Source organism: Centroberyx affinis, unplaced genomic scaffold (assembly GCF_046629955.1).
Source record: "Centroberyx affinis isolate AG114_WGS23_722 - 3 ecotype Tasmania unplaced genomic scaffold, CSIRO-AGI_Caff_v1 ptg000283l_1, whole genome shotgun sequence".
Taxonomy (NCBI): Eukaryota; Metazoa; Chordata; class Actinopteri; order Beryciformes; family Berycidae; genus Centroberyx; species Centroberyx affinis.
The window spans coordinates 273,517-294,486 of NW_027278962.1; the positions used below are offsets into that span (position 1 = coordinate 273,517).

The window sequence follows — 20,970 nt, forward strand, 5'->3', positions numbered from 1 at the left end:
AAAGTAAAGGTTTTGCTCATGTCGCTAAACTGTTTCCAGGAAATGAATACATAACTGTTTAGAAAGTGTGGCTCTCACAAATAATTCAGTCTGTCATACACCTGGTGTATGCTATTTTTTGCTGATAACACAATTAATGATACAAGGCAAGGGAAGTATTTCTCTGTTGGATTGTAAATGTAATAGCAAAATGTAAAAATAAAATGTACATAAAATGTAGGCGAGGCACCGCAGATGAATAAGGAAAAAAAACCCACATAATATAGTCATTTTCTTTGTTAGTAACATATAGTATGTCATGAAAAAATTTGGGAATTTGCAAATCTTTTGCTATTTTTTCCTGTAAAATGCTCTATAAAACAGAAATGATGACAAAGGATAGCAAAACAGCCCTCTGTAAATTACCAGTATTTTTTGTTAAGAACCAACATGGCATGTTTGGATATCAACAAGTTGAGCTGAAAAAAAGGTGTTTAACATACAGGAAACGTTTTCATTTAGATTTTTTTTTTCAAATGTTGTGCTGGCATGAAAAGATAAAGTATGTTGTTCTTTTTGAGGATTATTTTTGATGATTATTGTTTTGTATATGTTATGTAGCTATAGTACTTATAGAAACAAAATATTATATCTCAGAATTGACCACCCCAGCTAGAATCACCATTTTCATTTTTTCTGTGGCGCCTCACTTTAAATTAAAATAAAAGTAAACACAAAAGCCCAGAGTTTTTAAATGCTCAAATCAGCATTGCTGGAAAAAAAATCTATTCCACTGAGTAATTTGTGTTTACTTTTATTTTAATTTAAAGTGAGGCGCATTTCCTCCTCTTGTGCTTGATTGATGAGGCAGTGGTAGTAGTGGAAGTAGGGGGGAGGGAGAGAGGGAGGGTTTCCTCCACTGACATGAGGGACAGGCATAGGGAGACCCAGCTGGTCTTCTGTACTATGAACTGTCATCATCCACCATGGCTACAGCTAACATCATGTGACAGCCCATGAAACTGTTGTTAAGAGATGGACAGCAGAAATGCACATTCCTCTTCTTGCCAACAGGTGCTATTAAACCACATTGGAGTCATTTATATATCTCAGTTCATGACCAGAGTAATCAGGTAGCAACAGCAATTAACTGTCATTTTCAGTTATCATTTTGGCATTTTGCAACTGATGCATATCTTCGAAAGCATATACTGTAGTAGCAAACGGTACCCCAACTGTAGGTAACATTTCATTACTGCATGGATTTTTAGTCTACAATACTATGACTGCTGGGATATCAGCCTTTTTATGTAATTGGGATGGACTCCCCAATGGTCTACAGTACAACGGCTGCAGAAACAATCTTACATAATCATGTTGGAGTAAATCAGCCAACAGCAAGGAGAATTCCCTTGCTGCAGTGTGATGTAATAACTGAATATTAGACAGGGAAACCCCTAATCCCAGAAATCATTAGGTCTGGTTCATTCAATGGTAACTGGCCCCAGATGATTTAACAGTAATAATCTATTCTACTCTGCACAATAACCCAATGATGGCAACTAAGGACCAGTTCTCTCCACAGACGAACTGTGCACAGATCTTCTCTGTGTTGTTGTATAGACTGCAGTTTCCAGGGGATGCAGTGGCCTGTTCTGACTCAAGATGGGAATTCACTGCCTTCCCTATTGTCCTTTGTTTATAACCAGCTGTCATAAGCACTGCTTTGTGTTTTCTTCTATTTCTCTGCCCTTATTCCACCGTTGAGCATACCAATGTAATTTCCACTGCGTCAGAGCCAGTAGAGTAGGAAGCCGCTACTGTAGGAGATATGAAGACGAACAGAGTTTTTTACACCCTCAAGTAGCTTGGTACATTTACAGGGCCCACAGGGTTTCCTGTGCCTAGTGGGAGTGAATCCATTTATCACCATTCAATAGGAATCTGAGGTGTTGTGAGTGAAATGCTGAGCACTCACAGACTTCAAAGCAGGGTCCAACAATAACCCAGGCCCACTGGCCCAGGGGCGCTGTAAAGTCATGTTAGGCCAGTGACTGAGTCACTGAAAAATTCTGCCACACTTTTCCTTGGCATTTGGATGTGGTCTCATATAATCAAGGATAACTCAATAGGGAGTGGTCATCAGTTTGACTTGCCTCTTTACTCCAGCATCCAAGGATAAGCTCAGGAAATAAATAAATAATAATAATAAGTTTTGACCCATGTTTTAAGCTTGGATGAGACTTGGAATTTTTGGTAGTTATTGAACTGGGCAAAATATGAAGGGGATGAATGATTTATTAGGAACTGATTTAAAATTTTGATCACACCAGCAGTAATTGACTGTGCCAGTGTGTGCTTGTGTGCAAAAATGTTGACTGTAGAGCCTGACAGATATAAAAATTTGCTCTCCATATCTCCAGATCCTCTTCCCAGCCCACAGCTGTCAACCCACAGCTAGAAGGGGTGGCTTGTTCTGGTGCTCCAGGAACACAAGCAGACAAGTCCTAACACTGTTAGGACATCTGGAATCCAATAAGGGCCTAGGATGCCTGCTCTAATTCCATCAGAACACGAGAGACTGGATCTTCCTGTCCTCAGCTTTAACTTGTACTGCTGTGGAAAGCCCCAGTATTCCTTTGGGCAGTGAGAAATCCATGTTGTTAGCACTAACCATGAGAAGCAATGCATTTATTAAGGTCAGCAAATCATTCAGAGTGGGCACTGGAGGCAGACATTTCGATGAGGATAAACTCCCTGTACTGGTGTGTAGAGTCTGATGAGCAGTTGTGTCGTTTTGTTCCTAATCTACTTTCTGCTGGTACTGTGTGGTGCTACCAGATATCCCAAACAAGGTGGGAAGGGGATTGAGGGGCTAATAGGGAATTGGGTCTCAGGTTATTTGTGGAAAGGAGGAGACGAATCCGGAGTCTGCTTTCTTGTTTTCAGTAGCACACTTTCTCACAGTTACTCCTCCATACCCACACATAGTGCTTTTTTAATATGACACAATTATTTTTACTCTGTGTCTTGCCACTTACTAACTAGAGATCTCTGAGGGAGTTCACACATTTTCCACAGTATATTTAGCAGCTTTTGATTTCAAGAGCACATGCTCTCTCTCAAAACCCATGGGAAAGAACAAAGAGAGAGGATTGTTTCTACACATAATGACATTATTGCTGGTAGCCTACCTCAGCTCCCAGGTTTTGATTTATTCTTCACTCTAGGTGGACTAACGTGGCCTCCTCCCCTCCCACTCATTAATTCATATTCATATGTGCTGCTGTGATATGAGGCTGTTCCCTTTGTTTGTTTAGCCCACAGGGAGGTAAATGCATTGACATCCTGCCAAGACATGCTCTATCACAGGAGGTGAAAAGAACTCCATCTTTTCAGACTGCATCAATAGCAGGCTTTTCAGGCTGCATCAGTTGGCTGTTTTAAGGCCTGTGGCTGATACACCCGGCGCTTATCATTTGCCTCAAAGCCTTGAGGCTATAACATGCGTCAGTCTGTCATCATCATACATGTAATGCTCTGGGGATGTGCCTTTCTCAGATGGAATGGTATTTGTTGATGCTGCACGAGAGCTTTCCATATTGTGGCAATGAACGCCCTCACACGCCCTTGCTGAAATCTATTGAGTGGGTGTACTTTCTATTTTAGTCAGGGTGTTTTAAATTGAATTTTCCATATCTTTCAAGTAATATATGTTTGAAATGGGAAATAGGATTTCCCAAATTGGAATAGCATTTCTTGAGCAAACAGTTCTCACAGGAACACAGTCTTGTGTATTGATTGTTTGAGTTCTGTCTGTTCTCATCCTGCTGAATTGAAAAATATTCCTGGAGGTATTTTTGGATCCTGGCAAAGATTTCACAAGTCCTCAGCTCACTATGCTCACTCCTCACTATGTCTTCAAAGCCTGTCTTCAAATTCCAATTCCTCTGTTCTCATCAGTAAATCAAGTTAGCTTCATACTCATACATGTAGATATCTTTAATTTATCTCATCTCAGGCTAACCTTCCACAGAGGCAGACATGGTAAAACCAAATTCCCAGTGTAGCTAAAGGTATCAAGATTGAGTCAATAGGGCTCCAAGCCATTTAAAATTAGTATTATAATCTTATTTCTCCAAACTACCCTTGTAGACAGCACCTTGTCTTATTCTCGCTTATCTACTCTATCTAGACAGCATCTAGGTACGTCTTTTGTGTGTGTTGTAATTTTAATCTCGGGTGTACAGTAAAAGGGGCCCGCTGTCTCTCTGTTTTTAAGTTCCCTCCATCAGGTCTTCTCTCTATTCATCACCTCCAGCCATCTCAATAATTCATTGTTTCACACAGCCCCCACCCTGTTCACATCTTCACTTCCCACCCCACTCACAATATCCAGGTGAAATGTTGTTTGCTTCACAACTGAAGTAAATATTTATGCTGCCATGCTGAAGGAGTGAGATCACTGTCATGAGTTGCCATTGTTCTGTGTATTGTTCAGGAGGCGACTTTACCAATCCTGTGTACTTTTCACCTTGAGAGAATAGGTCAGTTGCTCTCTAAGCCTTTTATGTTCTGAGAAGAAGCCACTTATTTGGAGCACATGTCTTGACAGCAGACTCATTATAGATCAGCGTCTTTTGATTTAACTTAAAACGTCACTTCTGACATCAAGGGGAGCAGCAAAGGAGCCACCGGTGGCTCTCAGAAAAGACCTCATCATCAAGCGTGGTTTCAATAATGAAGAAACCACTGCTCCATTGGCAGTTGCTAGGCAACTGCATCAGCATTACTCTGGCAAGTCAAGGAGCACTGGTAGGGAGATTCTAGGGGAGAGACAAGACGCATAGTGAGGCACATCTCATTTGCCGCTCCATCTCTGATTTTGATGGGGTCATGGTGCTGGAGCAGACCAATATTTAACCATGCATGCTGTAGGAGAGGGTCAACAACCCACAATGTCATTTCTGGAATTTTGCATAATTTCCAAGGAAGCTTTTTGTACCTCTCCACTGCATGTTTGATGATTTGCCCCAGGTTTTTTTCTGTGAATGGAAGGGTTGTAGATTAAGATTAGTCACTTTTCTCCATGGAATGAGGAAGGGATTGAGGGTAGAGAGGCATCGTTGAGGCTCATTGTCCAACAGGTTTCCCTTCTCCTCTCTCCTTTCCTTCTTTGGCGTCTCTCTTTCTTCTGATAGATAAGGAAGAGGGAAAGCCCGGTGCCTCACTGGCTGTGTGGGAGTCTAAGTGGCATATTTAGCAACAGAGGCCCGAACACATGCTATGTGACCTTCAGCGAACTCTGCTAATACTATGTATGCAAGACATATTTGCAGAAGAATGTTCATAAGTCCTTACCATATGTCTCAGAAAAATGCACTCAATTCAGCACACTTTCTGGTCCCCACCTGTCTTCAATTGGAGTAGTTACTGTTCTCCAAATGGTACATTTAGTGACTCCAGGCTAGACCAGAGTGTTAACACAGTTGCCACTGTGTGTGTGTGTGTGTGTGTGTGTGTGTGTGCGCGTGCGTGTGTGTGCACAGATAGATAACTCTCTTTTATGGATGTCTCCCTCTCCTTTTTCTATCTAGATTTGTTTGCTTTCAGCTCTCTAATGCAGCCCAGCTGAGCAATTTGGCCTCCATAAGAAAACCAAGAGTATTATTCTCTTATCTCTCCTTGATGCTTACCTTACCTCTAACTGGGTTGATGCACTTTCCACTTTAATTGCCTTGGTAGAGAATTGAGCACTTTGTTTTTTTTGGGTTTTTTTCCAGTAGCACATCTTTTTTTTTCCTTTCCTATGGACAAAGCTTGGTGTTTAGAAGTGCTGTCCTCATACTTGGGAGAGTAGTTCAATAATTGCTCTTGTTTTACTCCCCTAGAGAACTGCCCTGTGGAGTAACCATCAATTTTTAGACAGGACTATTGTGTGTGTGTGTGTGTGCGTGCGCCTGTTGCCTCCAGCTGGGCCATTGGGTGGAGGTCACATCATTGAGTCGATGCTGATCTCCCTTGATTTGACTGTTGCTTGTTCCCATTGCGTCCACAGGCTCTATTCATTAACCCTGATCAATAGGACCACCACAGCGTGTCCTGCTATCACTGTCAATAGCCCACATAGTCAGACAAGTAGAACTCTACTACATGTAAGGGTTCGTCATGTACAATCATGATTTACAATGATTTATTGACCGCTTGATTGACTGAATGATTGATTGAGTGACTCACGAATGACAAGGGTTGATAGTGAGCTGTGATTTTAACAAAAGAAAACCTCAATAGTAAAAGTCACTGATAGATACTGGGAGACAACAATCTTATCTTGATTGCTAAGGCTTGCAAGCGTATTGAAGTTTCACAATTACTGACTTATAGCATACTGTTTTTGTAAGTCTTGTTGTCTTTGTAAATCATAAGAAAATTACAAGAAAATGAAAGAAATTAGATGATGAAAGCATAGTTGGCAGGAAGAACTGCAGAAAAAAATGTCAAAAATGGAAAGAAAAAAAAGACAAAGCATAAATGTGTCGGTAGCCAAGGTTAGGATAGAATACACTGTCTCACATGAAAACCACCTTCAAGTTACTGAGTCTGCACGTCTCATGTTGACAGAGGAACTTGATCGATATGGACAGTGAGACCCCATGTCTTCAGAGAGCCCAGCTCCATTTACACGTGTGTGTGTGTGTGTGTGTGTGTGTGTGTGTGTGTATGTAATGCAATAGCCTGTGTCAGTGTCAAATCCATTGGCTCTTTGAGCAGGCACCTGCGTCTATTGGCCTCTCAGCAGACCTAGAGGACATCTGGCTCCAGCCTCCAGACTGACTGAAGAGGAAGGTTTTTTATTGGTTGCTGTGGCATGTATTAGCTAGAACCATGTTATATAATTGTGTTGCATAAGTCAAGTCCTCTAGGGGGGGTTATTGGTAGATTCGTAGATACCTCTCTCTGTGCTGTAGGAAGGTGTCTGCCTCAGAGAGAGTGGTAAAACAGAGTCAACCTACTGCTGTTACTTTTAAAATGTCATCTGGAAACTCAAACTTTCTCACTCTCTCATTTTGTCTTTCTTTCTTATTCCTTCTCTTACTCATTCACTTACACCCCACGCCCTCCCTTCACCATCATCACCACGCACACACACTCCCTGCCTGCCCCGCCTTCTCTCTTACATGCACACACATGCACATGTATAACTCTCTTTCCACCTCTCTCTCAGGTGTGTGTACCATGGCGTCTAAACCTCACCCTCCCCTGATGAAGAAGCACAGCCAGACGGACCTGGTAAGCCGCCTGAAGACCCGGAAGATCCTGGGAGTCGGGGGCGAGGATGATGATGGCGAAGTGCACCGCTCAAAGGTCAGATTCCTTCACATGAATATATTCCGGTCATTTTAATTCATTATGGGCAGTGCCGACAACAAAGGCATACAACTAGTAACTTACCATTCCTGGATGAATGTGGTTATAGTTACATACACATTTCCACATTTTAGAATAATAGTAAAGACAACAAAAACACAAATGGAGTTATTCAGTGAACAAAAAGTGTTAAATAAATCAAAGCTATCTTAAAGCAGCCACTCTTTGTCTTCATAGAAAGGCAAAGGCTTTGGAAGAAATTCATACATAGGCATCAACTTCACTATTTATATTCGTCAAAGAAACACATTTCAAGCATTTAAGCATAAGCCTTTAGATCAAAATGCCTTTAAGATAATGAAAAACATACATCAGGTGTGTCCAAACTTTAGTGTACGTGTATGTATTTATGTGAAAATGTTATCAATCACATGAATACAGTGGCAACAATGCATAGGCAAAAATGGAACTCAACCACAGATTCATTCATTAACCATGAGAAGAGCTATAGATTCCTTTTTAAAAGTCACAATAGGCTGTTAATTGGCTCATTACTCTCATGGTGTCTCATTGTGTGCATTTGTTGCTATGCTTCAGTGAATCCAGATCACATAATCACATGAGCTCAGGCAGCTCCACTGGGATATGACTGGCTCCCTTGGGAGAGTCCTCGCTTCTTGCATCTCTCATATTCTATCCCGCCGTACATGCAGATACAAACTCACGTGGACAGTGTACAGTGATTTTGTGTACCAATACAATAGTATCCATGCTAGTTGCTTGCTCATTTCCCGCCGACACAAAAACACTTGTCACATTCATGCATGCTGAGACGCACAGTTGCAAACATTATTATATTTCTTGGCCTCTATTACAGAACTCATAATATAACAAGATTCCAGTGATTTTGATATATTTATTTTTTATAAATTAGACTGCATTAGAACGAGCATAGGCAAAGCAGGCTGTTTCTAACTAAAATATTCATCAGGCAAGTGGGAGAAGGGAACAGAACAGAAGGGAGCAGGCATACGGTGGTGGCTGCTTGCTCGTGATGAGAAGTCAGCCCCCTTTTCTCAGCCCTCCTGAGTGTTTGTTTTCTCTCTCAAGGTTTTTGCAAGATGGCCAACCCAGACATCTGCCGCTCAGATCCCTGCGTTTAGTCCCCTTGACGTTAGAGCTTACTGATGGAGACACGAGAGATACATATAGGCCGGGAGATACTTGAGGTTAGATACCGACTATAAATAGTAAATGATTGCGTAGTGATCAATTACAGGTCCACGAAAGGTAACACAATGTAATCTATTAATCTATTGTACATGCTGTTTTGAACAGAGCGTGTTTCCCTATTTAACTGTGATACTGACGTATTTGAGAAATTACATTAAATTGTTGCTCTTGTTCTTTTGTTCTCCTACAATGTGTTGTTATTCTTGAGTTGTTTAAGTTATCCTTGCCACAAGTGTTTGTGGTGAAAAGGCCCATGGGATCTCACAATAAGGTTAGCTGCATAGCAGGAGTTGGTTTGGAGGGGAAACAGTTGACTTGATCCCTGTGGTCGCTGTAAACAAAGGAGGGAAGTGCTCTTCCAGCCTGCTGTCTGTCTTCCTGCCGCTCTCACTGCTTAGAGACAAAAAGACTGTTCCTGTTTCTGTTACTTTAGAGAGAGAGAATAGGTTTTGTGTTTGCACTGGTGTTATGTGAGTGGAACTGTACCAGGGATATTGCCCCTCTTGCCACTTGTGCCACCCTCACTAACTAACCCACTGGTGAAGGTCATGCAGCAGCAAGCACACCTGACAGCATGTGATCATACCTTCATAAATAAGATGTCATGCTGTTTTGTCTCCCTGAGGATTACCATACCAGTTTAGACAAGGAGACATACAGTATACAATGAAATAGTGATCACTATCTATTTAATCTGACTGCACCAACTCACCAACAACCAGTAGATGGGAAAAATAGTCTAAAAACAATTTGAGGTCTGTGGAAAATGGAGAGTATTTCTCCTGGACATTATTTACACTATCTGTCAGCAAACAAAAGTTGCCTTTTGTTTGCTGAGCGTGGCTGACTGAGTGATTGATGTCAAAGCAAGGCAGTAACAGCTGTGACTGAGCAGCTTTCCACAAACAGCATTGTGTATTTCTTCCTTTTCCTGTTTCTCCCTCTCTCCCAACTCCCCTCCCCTCCATTCCACCCCAAGCCAGCCCTGTGCCATCAGTTAAGGCTTGGTTTTCTCATGCCAGTCATGAATATTTATGTGTTCCTGTCAAAAACAGACCCCTGAAACCATGGCATTGGAAGGCTGATTCACCTGGTCACATGATCACAACTGGCACAGACAGGACATGCACAAACCAAGACATTCATGTACAAGCACATCAGCCCCAGTGCGAGGAGGGATTTTAATAGGGCTAGTCTGTAACTCTCCATCTTAAAGCTTTTAGGGGTTCAGTCGAAGGGAGTCTTTTCCGAAGGGTTCTGCTGATCAAAGCTAGCAGCAACCATGGGCAAGAGGAAATGTTTAAGAATCTTAAAAAACATCAGTTAAATATTCAGAGGTCTGAAATAAGAGTGCAGTTAAAGCGTCAAGAATACACAAAGATCCCTTTTTTCCTCCGTTTCAGTTTAGACAATTTAGATTTTTCCATATCTTTCCCTCCTCCATTTTTTGACATTGTAAAATTATTGCTACAAAGCTACTTAAAAATGTGCTTCTTGTCCATTGGTGTGTGTGTGTGTGTATGCTGCTGCAATGTGCAAGCGCATACATGTGCATCAGCACCTTCACATATTCATGTGTAAATGTATAGTCCAGTGTGGTAACAGGCTTGGAGTTTAGGGCTACAGCCCTTGCTGCCTCCTGGAGAGAAAGCAGCAATCATGCCAGTCCAACCCAGCAGGAGAGTCTGGCCACCTGGTGCTCTCACAGCCTCGACCGCTCACAGCACATGGGCCAAGTCCAGCCCAGTCACTTTCATTATTTTTATGCTGGAAAAAGTCAATGTATCTTGACCTATCTTTTATGAGACCCTGTGCCTTGAGTCTGGTAGACTATATTTCATAAAGAACTATGAAAGGGAGCAAATGAGACCTTTCGGCCCTCTGGGAATCAATATGTCCCTGAGTTAATTGGAGGTACAGTAAGTTACGATTACTCAGAGTCTGACTGTTTAAAGCCAAGTCTTGATAATTGTGAGATTGTTTGAGGATATCTTGTGACAAATGAAAAGCCTTAATGCACGCTTTCCTTTCCAGCCGCTATAAGAGACACTTGTAGTATAAACATAAAATGAATAATGGCAAAGAGCCAGTCGTTTTGCCTTTTGCAGTGTTACTGGGTCCCATCATTATAGTCAGAATTTATAGTAACTTAGACTTTAACCTCTGTTTAATCCATGAGGATTGTTGTCATGACATGATCTGATGGAGTAATTAGATGGAATGCCATTGTTATTGAAAAGGTTCCAAATGTTGTGCTTAATAGTATTTACATGGTGGAAAATGGTAAAAACCAAAACCCTTGTCTTAATCGTTCTAGTATATCACATGAATCATTCCATTTCATTCACTGTGACATTTCACGGGCTCCTCATGCAGCAAAGTACTTTGAAATTGATAGTGACTTCCCTCCAAACACTGCCAGCCAGAAAATGAATCTGTCTCCCTACCTTAGTGGTTTTCATGCTTCAATGTCTTAGTGTCAGTGATTCCGGGTCTGCAACACAAGAAGCGTTCTTGAGGGAGGAGGTGTTTAATGATGAAGAGAGATTGTTGATGTTATGGGGTTGATGAGAACGGAAGACTTGACATGAAGGAGTTCAGCCTCACAGCTCTGTGTGTTACTACCTGTTCATGCAGAAAACTGGGCTTGTTTATTCCACTTGCCCTATGTGTGGTTTCTCCGGGGCAGTTTATTTGTTTTCCTCCTTGCCCCATGTGTCCTGTTTGTCCCCAAGCCAGAATCTGAAATTTTACCAAGAGGTCTGAAGTTAGATCCCTCGCATCCAACCAAGAAGGCAACATCAGTGGTTCTGATGTTGCCTTCCTCATTCTTTGTCTTTTTCTCCCATAACTGAAATATACACTGAATATGCAAAATATTAGGGACACTAACTCTTCAAGGAGTACACTGATGAGATCCAGATAAAAAGCTATAATTGCTTATTGATTTTCCATATTAAGTCACAAAGGAGGCAATGAAGATAAAGAGAAGCCAGTTGAGACAATTGAGATTGGATTGGATTGTTCAAAAGGGGCTGCAACTCAATATCAGGAAGATGCATACATTCAGTGTACATTCTCTCTTTCTATTTTAGATAACTCCTGAGCTATCACCTTGTGCACTTGGACCTCGTTAGCTATGGGGAGCATCAAAGTTTAAAGGACCCATCATTCTCAAAAGCACACTGACTACACTACTCTTCATGCTCAAAACAACAGATTATCTTTTGTAAATCTTGTAATTTAAACTATTTTCATTATGGCACAAGCTTGTTTGATCTCACTATTACATTTACAGCAGGCTCAGAACTCAATAACCAGTTGGCACAGAGTGGCTGATATTGCGCTGAACAAGGTTGAAGGGAATCTACTGGCAACAGTAGAATATGTTCAACTACATCATCCATGTGATTGGATTGGAACAGGAGAAGAAAATCTTGTTTGATTTATAATGAAAGCATATCCTCCCGCTTTTGAGTCGGAAATGTTCAAAAGGCCAAAATGCTTTTGCCCTCTAACTTTGGCCATGTACAGAGGCCTTGCTTTATTTGCTGTCCCACTGTGTCATGGCCATGTAGACCTGGCATCACTGCAGGCATGCCGACCACTAGAGTCTTAGATGAATCTCTGCCCTGCTGGTAAGATCACACAGCAAGGAAGTGGAGCCACAGGGTGGGTTTGGGTGGTCTGTAAATAGAGCTATATTTATGTGTTTGTGAGAGGAGCATGTGAATATGTCAGTGCACCATGGAACAGTTTTGGAAAAATCCGGTGGCCAGTCGTGCATTCCATTGCTCAGTCATCTGTGATAAGTGATGCTGAGTCCAATGGATGTTGCCAGGGAAAATGCTTTGGTATGTGTTCTCAATATTGGTGTATGATGATTTTTGTTGTGTGACAGTGGTTCTGAAAATGTCATGAAACAGTAACTGTACTCTGTTATTGCACTTAGCTAGAGTGAACAATGACACTATGACACTGTATGACACACTAAGCTTTCAAATTGTCAAAATTGTCAAGATTCTTCCTCTAACTACTTCAGGCTTTCAGGATGACACATTGAGTATTACTTGGTGTAGGTGTTGCTAGGATTAAGCTAATTTGTGGTAAATAAGATTTTTTTTTCTGCCAAGTAGTTGGTAGGTAGTTATTAATATAGAAGACACTGGAAGACCTTGTTATTAACATGTCCTCTTAATGAGAGGAGGTGATTAATATGCGCACATTTACAGTCTCTAATTAACATCTTAATGACTCTGTTTCTCTGCCACTCTCCCTCCCTTTCTTTCTCTCTATTGCTATGTTTACTGCCTTCCATTCCAATGGCTTGCTACAGATGTGTCATAAACATTAGATACACCTCCATGGAGGGTGCTTTACGCTTGGTGATGTGTTCTTTGTCTCTATTGAGGTGGCGTTTAGTCGAAGGTTGTCATAAATAAATATGAATATCTGTGAAAATGACATGAGCTTTATTAAATGTCTCTTTATTTCTCATAACCCATTCTCTCTCTGCCCCTCTCTTCTCTTTGCCTCTTTCACTCACAGATCAGTCAGATGCTGGGAAATGAGATCAAGTTTGCAGTGCGTGAGCCTATCGGGCTGAGGTGAGATTTCAGTTCTGCTCAATCACCCAATATCAGTTAGAACAGCTCACAGCAGAGCCCATCAGGTCGTCTGTCTATCACCTCCAGTGGAATTATACATCTTCTAAACTTCTGAACATCAGCATTGGTTTTCTCTCTCTCTAGGGTGTGGATCCTCATCTCAGCGGTGGCTTTCACAGTTATGGCCCTGATGGTAAGTGTTACTTAAGTTATGGACACACCAAAATTAATTAGTTTCACATTCATGATCCAAACCTTAGTGGCCTCTATGAATTTTTCAGTTTTGGTCATCACAAAAGTCTTTCATTCATTTTACAAATTCACTGTCCGTATAAGATTTGGTACAATTATGAAGGACAAAAAGCACTCCTTTTAGGAAGTTCAGGAAAGGGCATCCTCTCTATATATGGAAATGATGTTATGTAGGCCAAGCACTGTGTCACTATAGACTCTTTCTAACTTATCAGTGAAGGACATCTGGAGGAACAGCTCAGTCTTTGTCTGCCTGACCACCTTGAGGCTCAATATCCTCAGTGTAGAGCGGCACACAGCCATGCCAACTGGCAAACAGGAAGACGTTGTCCTCCGTCAATGCTGCTGTATTTTGGAGGCACAACAACAGTTTTCTGGGCATTTGGGGAGAACAGAATGCCGCTGTGCTGATATGACAGAGTGGTGTTGTGCTTTTGTCTTCCTACACAGGCCCTGGTGTTTCCCAACCAGCTCTATGAGGTCGTTTTTGAGGAGGAGCTCTCCACAACTAGCATCTCCATCCGCCTTTATGGAGGAGCACTGCTCAGTGAGTCTTCCAGCACTAAGATGCATTAAACAAAGACAGGCACATAAATGCATACCGCAATTCATGCTCCCTCATGCAGTACATCTACTCTGTCTCTGATACACACTTACAATATACAGTATTTATTTATATGCATGCTGAAAATATATGCTCTTGTACTGCACATGGTCTCTCCCAGTCATGCAATCAAATGTATTCATTATAATTCACACATAAGTACTCAGAAAATGTACAAAAAGCTCTCTCTTTGCTCTAGCTGTATGCCTGAAGGCTCCATAAAGAAGGCATTCAATCTGAATCAGTTTTATGGTATGTTCAGTATGAGAGCACCACAGGGGCACAGAGACCAATCCTCCAGAGTATTTGACAGCAGTAATTCCAGTAGCCACTGTTGCTGTGCCCCCATACTGTACATCACTTCTAAGTCCTATGGGAACGCAGTGGGGGATAGCAGACCAGTGTGTGTGTGGGTTGGCCTGGAACTCTGAGAGGAGGCAATATATTACCCTACATTAAAATTTCGCTGCTAACTCACTTAATCACACATTAAACTGAGCTTTTTTCCTCTCCACTGCCATGCCATCGGTAGCAGACAATAGATGCTCATAAATGAACTCGGTAATTATTGCCCCAGTGCTCTGCTCCCTCTCACGGAGAAATTATATTGGAGATGTAAGTGATTATTTTAATGGCCTTAGTCTGAGACAAGGCAGTCAGGCAAGTCGGTGAGTCAGTCAATCAGTCAGTAGTTACGGGGTTTGTGATGGGTCTGTGAAGAGGGACGAGGTGACTGTGTACAGCGAGGCAGGCAGCACTCAGGTTCCTCGCTGATGGGAAAATAAGCGTTGGCTAAGGAAAGAAAAAAGGGAGAGAGCAAAGGCCTATCATGCATTCAGGAAAGTTTGCCAGGTTCTCACTTTCAGCATAGTTAGAGCACAACAGAACTGTTACTGTCAGCACCTCCCTCCACGTTGCTAAATTTACATAGGCCTGGCACGTAGAGGGGGTGTGGAGGAGGAAAGGGGGCGGCCCCATTGTTAGCACAAAATATGTCATGCACATGTCATGCCTTTTTCTCCTCTGGCTTCACCAGAGGTTTTTGGGAAAAACTGAGGCGAACCCACGCATTCTAATACATAATATGCATAAAATCCTTATAAATCTGAAAAAATCTTTAAGGCTGTATGATAAAGGGAATACTGTAATGCCAAAGGAGAGATAAACCCTTAATAGCATGGCACTGTGGAGTAAGGCGCATGAATCTAGCAAAACCAGCTACCAATCTCGTGTGGCTGACAAGAGATAGGCCCCTTTTATTGTAAATGTCAGCAGGACTATGGGGATTAGCAAGAGGATAGGGTGATGTCTTACAAGACAGGAAAAGGTAAAGAGGGAGGAGGATGGGGTCTCATCTGCCACACAGATGGAACCTGGCAGGGAGAGGATACAGTCCCTCAGCCCTCCCACCCTTCAGCCCACCCCCACCCATTCCCATAGCCTAGATAGGTTATGTGTGTGTGTGGGTGGGAGCAAAACAGGAAAATCAACCTAGAAGGATGATGGGGGAAAAAATCATTGAGCACAACCTCTTATCAGAATCAATGAGTCGGAGCAATTAACAAAATCAATATTCCAATTATTACTGTGGGCATGGCAGCACACAGATCACAGTTTGAGTGCAGTTACAAGAATAATTGCTCTCACATTGGTTCTGATGAGGGAAATGTTCCTGGGCATGTAGGAGTCTTCTTTCCTGAGCTTCATCTTTTTCTCTCTATTTTCCTTCCCATTCCCCTGAACCTTTCATTTCCCTCAACCCCGACCGTTTCCAGGCCTGGCCCTCATCATGTGGAATGGTCTCTACACAGCAGAGAAGGTCATCATCCAGTGGACTCTGCTCAGTGAAGCCTGCTACTTTGCTGTCCAGTTTCTAGGTGACTAAATCTTGCTTCTCTACCAGTTCTAGGCTTGGTTGCCCCTCTATCCCTGTTACAATCGGAGCATCAGAGATCACCCTTTTTACCTTAAACAGTCAGGGAGATGGCACTATACAACAGAGACAATTTATATTTCCTTTGTGTTGATTTATATACTCCAGTTATATCCGATCATTCTCAGTCTCTAACCAGAGAATGTTACTAATTCATGTGTTAATACTGCCATCTTGTGGTCAGTATGTGGAACCACAGCCCTGCATTATATTCGGGTTTGCACACTCCTGGAAAACCTGGAAAAGTCATGACGTTTTAAAATTGTTTTTTTTAGGGCCTGGAGAAGTTATGACAAACTATAAAACGGGGAAAAGTTTTGGAAAAGTCATGAAAATGGATTTCTGAAGTTTTTTCCTGAATACTGTCAAATGCCATTAAAAAGCTGTGGCTGGCTCCAAAACAGTGTAGACCTCCCGGTTAAAGGAAAATATTGTTGGTTGCTGTTATTTGTTGAGTTAAAATAATATGATTTTTGAAGTGGATAAACAAGCTTAAATTTAGTGTAGTTGATTCTTTCTTTATAGTTCAGTCTCATTACAATTTGGTCATGGAAAAGTTTGGGAATTCCATCAGTGAATAGGTGTGCGAACCATTCTCCAAAGGTTAATAACTGAAGGACTGGATATTTTCCTGTTTGCAGAGACAGTGAATTATAATCATGGTCTTTCAAGTAATACATATTGCTCTGTGGTTTCAGTGACATCCATCACCCTGGTGGAGATCGGCACCATGCCGAACGCTGCCGTCCTGCTGCTCCTGAGTCGAGTGCTCTTCCTGGTCGTCACCCTGGCCTACTACTACCACCTGGGCCGCAGGCCGAAGAAGATCTGAGCTGCCTGCATGCTATTGCCAGGGAGGGGACACTTGAGCACAAGTCGCAAAATGTGGGGTCAGAAGGTTTGGAATCTTGTTTTATGGGGGCTTGGAGCATTGCTTTTCCACTGGGTGCACCCTGCCCCCTTCCATGTATTCAACAGATGGGCACAGTCTCACAACCCAGACTCTACAAGAATGAGAAATTACCTCGTATTGAAATTACTTTTTCGGTGGGCTGTGAGATCAAGCCCCTCTCGAGACACACTACTTCTATGTGCAGTTCTAAGTGCTGTTATTGTAAAGAAGGGGATAGCAGTCTGTAGTACAGTGCGTCCTTGTAGCGCCTAGTCATGTGATTCGATATGTACAGAGTAATTTGAAACACTAGACTGTGTTGTTCATGTACAGCTACAGGAGTATTTTTTTCCAGATTCAGTATTTAGTGTGATCTGTCTGATAAAAAGTTGCATCTTAACACGGCTTCTTACATCACACTCAAGGACCAAGAGTTTGTGCTTTAAATATTTTCCTCTTTGACGCCGTTGATGTTAATTCATACTATGTGTGCTAAAGTGAAGCCTGAATATCTGTGCTCTCGCATGCTTCTCTTCCAGCGCTCCAGTGAACACACTGAATGGAAAAGCATCGACCATGCTTGGTGTATCTGAAATTTAGACAAGAGTGAGGAGGATTCAGGTGCAATCACATAAGCTAAAATGTGGATGAGTGACAATATTTTGTCTTATACTGCTGACAGCTTCCTTAGTCAGCACACTGAGGGAACCCCTAAAGGTCAGTTTTTATTCTCAACAATCCGCATCAGTCAAATTCAGATCTAAACTACCCAGTAAGCAGCACAGAATCTAAACCTTTTTCAGGGACAACTGACTTTTATATTCTCTGAGTATCAGTCAAGAGGTTCTACCAAAGTGAATAAGAATTATTTTGTACAGACTATTTACACTGAAGAGATGATTATATGTAATTTTGATAGATAGGTGTGTGCACTGACTCATACAAAAGAGGCAAATTGCTCTCTCCTTATATGAAGCTGTGTGTGCACTGGTAGGCCAGACTGTTGCCTGCGTGATCTTACAGAAAGTTAACATTCTGACCTTAACTGTAAGCTAATGTCACAAGCCGAGCATGTGAGTGTGAACTTAAACTGGTTCCTCATTAGTGATGTAGCACAGTTTTTTACATACAACATATCCTTAGTCTTGCCTTAAAACTACTTAAAAGAACAGTCATTAACACTGCATCCTATTTCTTGTACATATGTAAATAAAAGTATTTACCACCATTCGGTGTTCTCGTGAACAGAACAGGGAACTTGTTTATTATTAGTTAAATGGTTTTCAAAGGTTAATCTTTCTCTTGGAAATTCTTTTATTAATTGATTGTGTCTGGAGTCTCTTATTTGTACTTACTGAAGTGACATTTGTGTTTTGACATCACGTTCTGCATGCAATATAATCCGCTGTAAACCGAAATATAGAGAACTTAGTAGCAAAACCCCTCACAACACTGTAATTAGTATGCAATGTTGATAAACATATAAATGTAACGGTGGTGAATGGATGTTTTAGCCAAAAATGGAAGCAGTCTTAGCTGAGCTTAAAAAGGAAAAAGTTATTTGTGTATCACAGAGTTAAATGTATGTGGTTAAAAACAGACTTTACCCAAAACTTTACAGTGACAGTGTTCATCCACTGTCGGCACCAATCCTTTCCTCTGTATTAATACGTTCTCTCTACCTCCCCATGCCCGGACACGTTCTCAGGTACCTGACGTTCCAGCTCCGTGTTTTAGATCCTTGCCAACAAATGCCATTTTGCCAACTTTGCTCTCTACAACTCAAACCCTTTAGTACAAGGCCAGTCAAAAAGGCATTCTACGGACAGTTCGCTCATGTTGTGACTTACTTGAAACGTCATTACGAGTTGGCCAGAGAACACAGGTCTCCTACAAAGGTGGTCCATATTGTTGGAAATGACCATGTTGAGTCCTGCCCTAGAAGGGAGTAGTCCTGTGCTCAGAGTAGTTGTGGGTTTGTGGTTCAGTTAGTCCAGCGCTGAAGGCACATGTGCCTGTTGCCTGGGTGAGCGTTCAATGCAGATAGGGAATGCGAAACATGGGTGAGGTCTCCCATGCTCCGGTAAAGTAGTAATTATCCTTTTTGCAGTGTTTAATTAGACGCAGCTTTCCTGAATGACATTGTGTGCCCCAACCTAGTGCTCTGCCCTCAGCAGCATGGTAATTATGGAGTTCAAGAAAAATATCATTCCATTTCCGTCGATACGTGAGGCCTCAAATCATCAGCGTCGTGAAATGTTCAAAAGACTGAGGAGCAGGTTATTTTAGGAGAGATGGGCAGTTCTACTATGGGGGACAGGCAGAAGAAAGGAGGCAAAGAAATGATGACTCTAGCATCCTCCCAGTTCTCTGCCATACTTTGATCTTTTGCACATTTCTGGTTTTGCATTGATGAAAAGGAGTAATACTAGGAGTTGACCAAATTAGTACGATATTACACTAGTAAGTCATGTCTCGTTAAAGAATTAGAGGAATGGTAGGTTAAGCTATTCATTCCCTCTCATTAGCATCCAACCTATATTGTACTGTTGTGAATAACATACCAGGTCAATTTGTTTCAAGCTGTAGCATCAAAGTGTTTTTATGTATATATGTGCTATATTGTACCTCAAAAAGGAATTGTTATGGATTTCCATCATTTAGTTTGAAATAAAGAATACTATTGTTTATTTTGGAGACTCCAAAAGTGATTCAATGAATTATTTATTTGTTGTGCTTTCTGATTTCTGAAATATACGCTCTCTGCCAAGAGTGCCATGCCAGAAACTGCAGCACATGCCTGAAATCATGCCAAGTGTAATGGCAATGTTCATATGAGGTTTATCAAGGGGGTTTATCAAGCGTAACACACAGAGGCACACACACTACACATGCAAGATGCACAACATGCATTTTCAATTAATGACAAGGGGTGATGAATTCGTAATTCTGGACAATAAGCTGCTGTCCCCTTCATAATTTCACCTGGAAAAGATGTTTTAAAGTACAGTCATGAGTTCTGTTGTAAGTTGTATCAACCTCAAATTTCCACTAGGGTAATAATGTATTAATCTAATGCTTTCATTCTAACATGAAACCAAAAATGTTCACACAATGATAACATAATGGGAAGCATAAGGATGAGAGGAGCTCTCCACTAGATCCAAACATATATCAATCCACTCCATCTCCATAAGAGATTAGCCATTTGAGATATTCACTCTTAGGCCCAGGCATACACCAGTGAACACATGCATGCATACACTCATACATGTGGTATCTGACAGCCTAGAGCAGCCCAGAACAGGATGCCCTCAACCTACCTGAAGTAACTTTGAAAGTAGAGAGCCTTCAGCTAAACATATAGATGAATGCAACAAACTACATATCACTCCACAGCACCTACAACTGATATTTACTCCCTGACAAGTCTCAACAGATAGAAACTAGAGAGCTGTTATGTAATCTATCTCACCCATTGTTTACTGTTTTCTGTTTGGGTGAACGTGTAATGACATGATCATCTTTGGGTCTGCTGCATGCAAAGGTTCACTTCCAATCACTCTACCTGAAAGACTTGTCCCATCCCAAATCTCTCTCTGACACACACACACACACTGGGCAAATGGTGAAAAGGGGGATTAGGCAGGAAATGTGTGTGGTTAGGGTTGTTTATGGGCAAAATATGTGGCCCTGTATGCATTCTTCCCGTAATTCCCGCTTAATATATTGAATCATGGTTTGTTTTTGTAGTCATGGTGGGAACAATATTTTTTTAGAACAACTGACAATGCATCTTGCAGGATGGGGTGTAATGCATTTTGCCCTATTGCCCCAGTAACATATATATATATTTCCTGAACTGCTTTGGCATAGACGTAAGCGAAACCGGTTGTCTTAAATTGCACAAAAACTCAAATGGGTGCAATTCTGTGGGGTTTTTGGGGGTTTTTTTTGAGTGGACTGGAAAGAGTTAATGAAGTAACCCCTGTCTGCCGCACGGTGGGGGTGTGAACACTTTCCCAGGCACACACACACTCGCTCACTCACCCACCACACACACACACACACACACACACACACACTCACTCACACACACGCA

The 20,970-nt window shown here is 41.7% G+C and overlaps 1 protein-coding gene across 1 annotated transcript in view; it reads left to right on the plus strand.

Annotated features, from left to right (window-relative positions):
* The window catches only part of tp53i11b (tumor protein p53 inducible protein 11b), a 34,355-nt gene extending 14,793 nt beyond the window's left edge, over nucleotides 1-19,562 (plus strand). The window contains exons 3-8 of the mRNA XM_071513984.1: nucleotides 7,205-7,344; nucleotides 13,129-13,187; nucleotides 13,332-13,380; nucleotides 13,890-13,986; nucleotides 15,819-15,920; nucleotides 16,675-19,562. Coding sequence (XP_071370085.1) covers nucleotides 7,216-7,344; nucleotides 13,129-13,187; nucleotides 13,332-13,380; nucleotides 13,890-13,986; nucleotides 15,819-15,920; nucleotides 16,675-16,808 — 570 coding nt within the window. The 5' untranslated portion in view covers nucleotides 7,205-7,215 and the 3' untranslated portion in view covers nucleotides 16,809-19,562. The remainder of the gene's footprint in view (nucleotides 1-7,204; nucleotides 7,345-13,128; nucleotides 13,188-13,331; nucleotides 13,381-13,889; nucleotides 13,987-15,818; nucleotides 15,921-16,674) is intronic.
* Nucleotides 19,563-20,970: the final 1,408 nt, after the last annotated feature.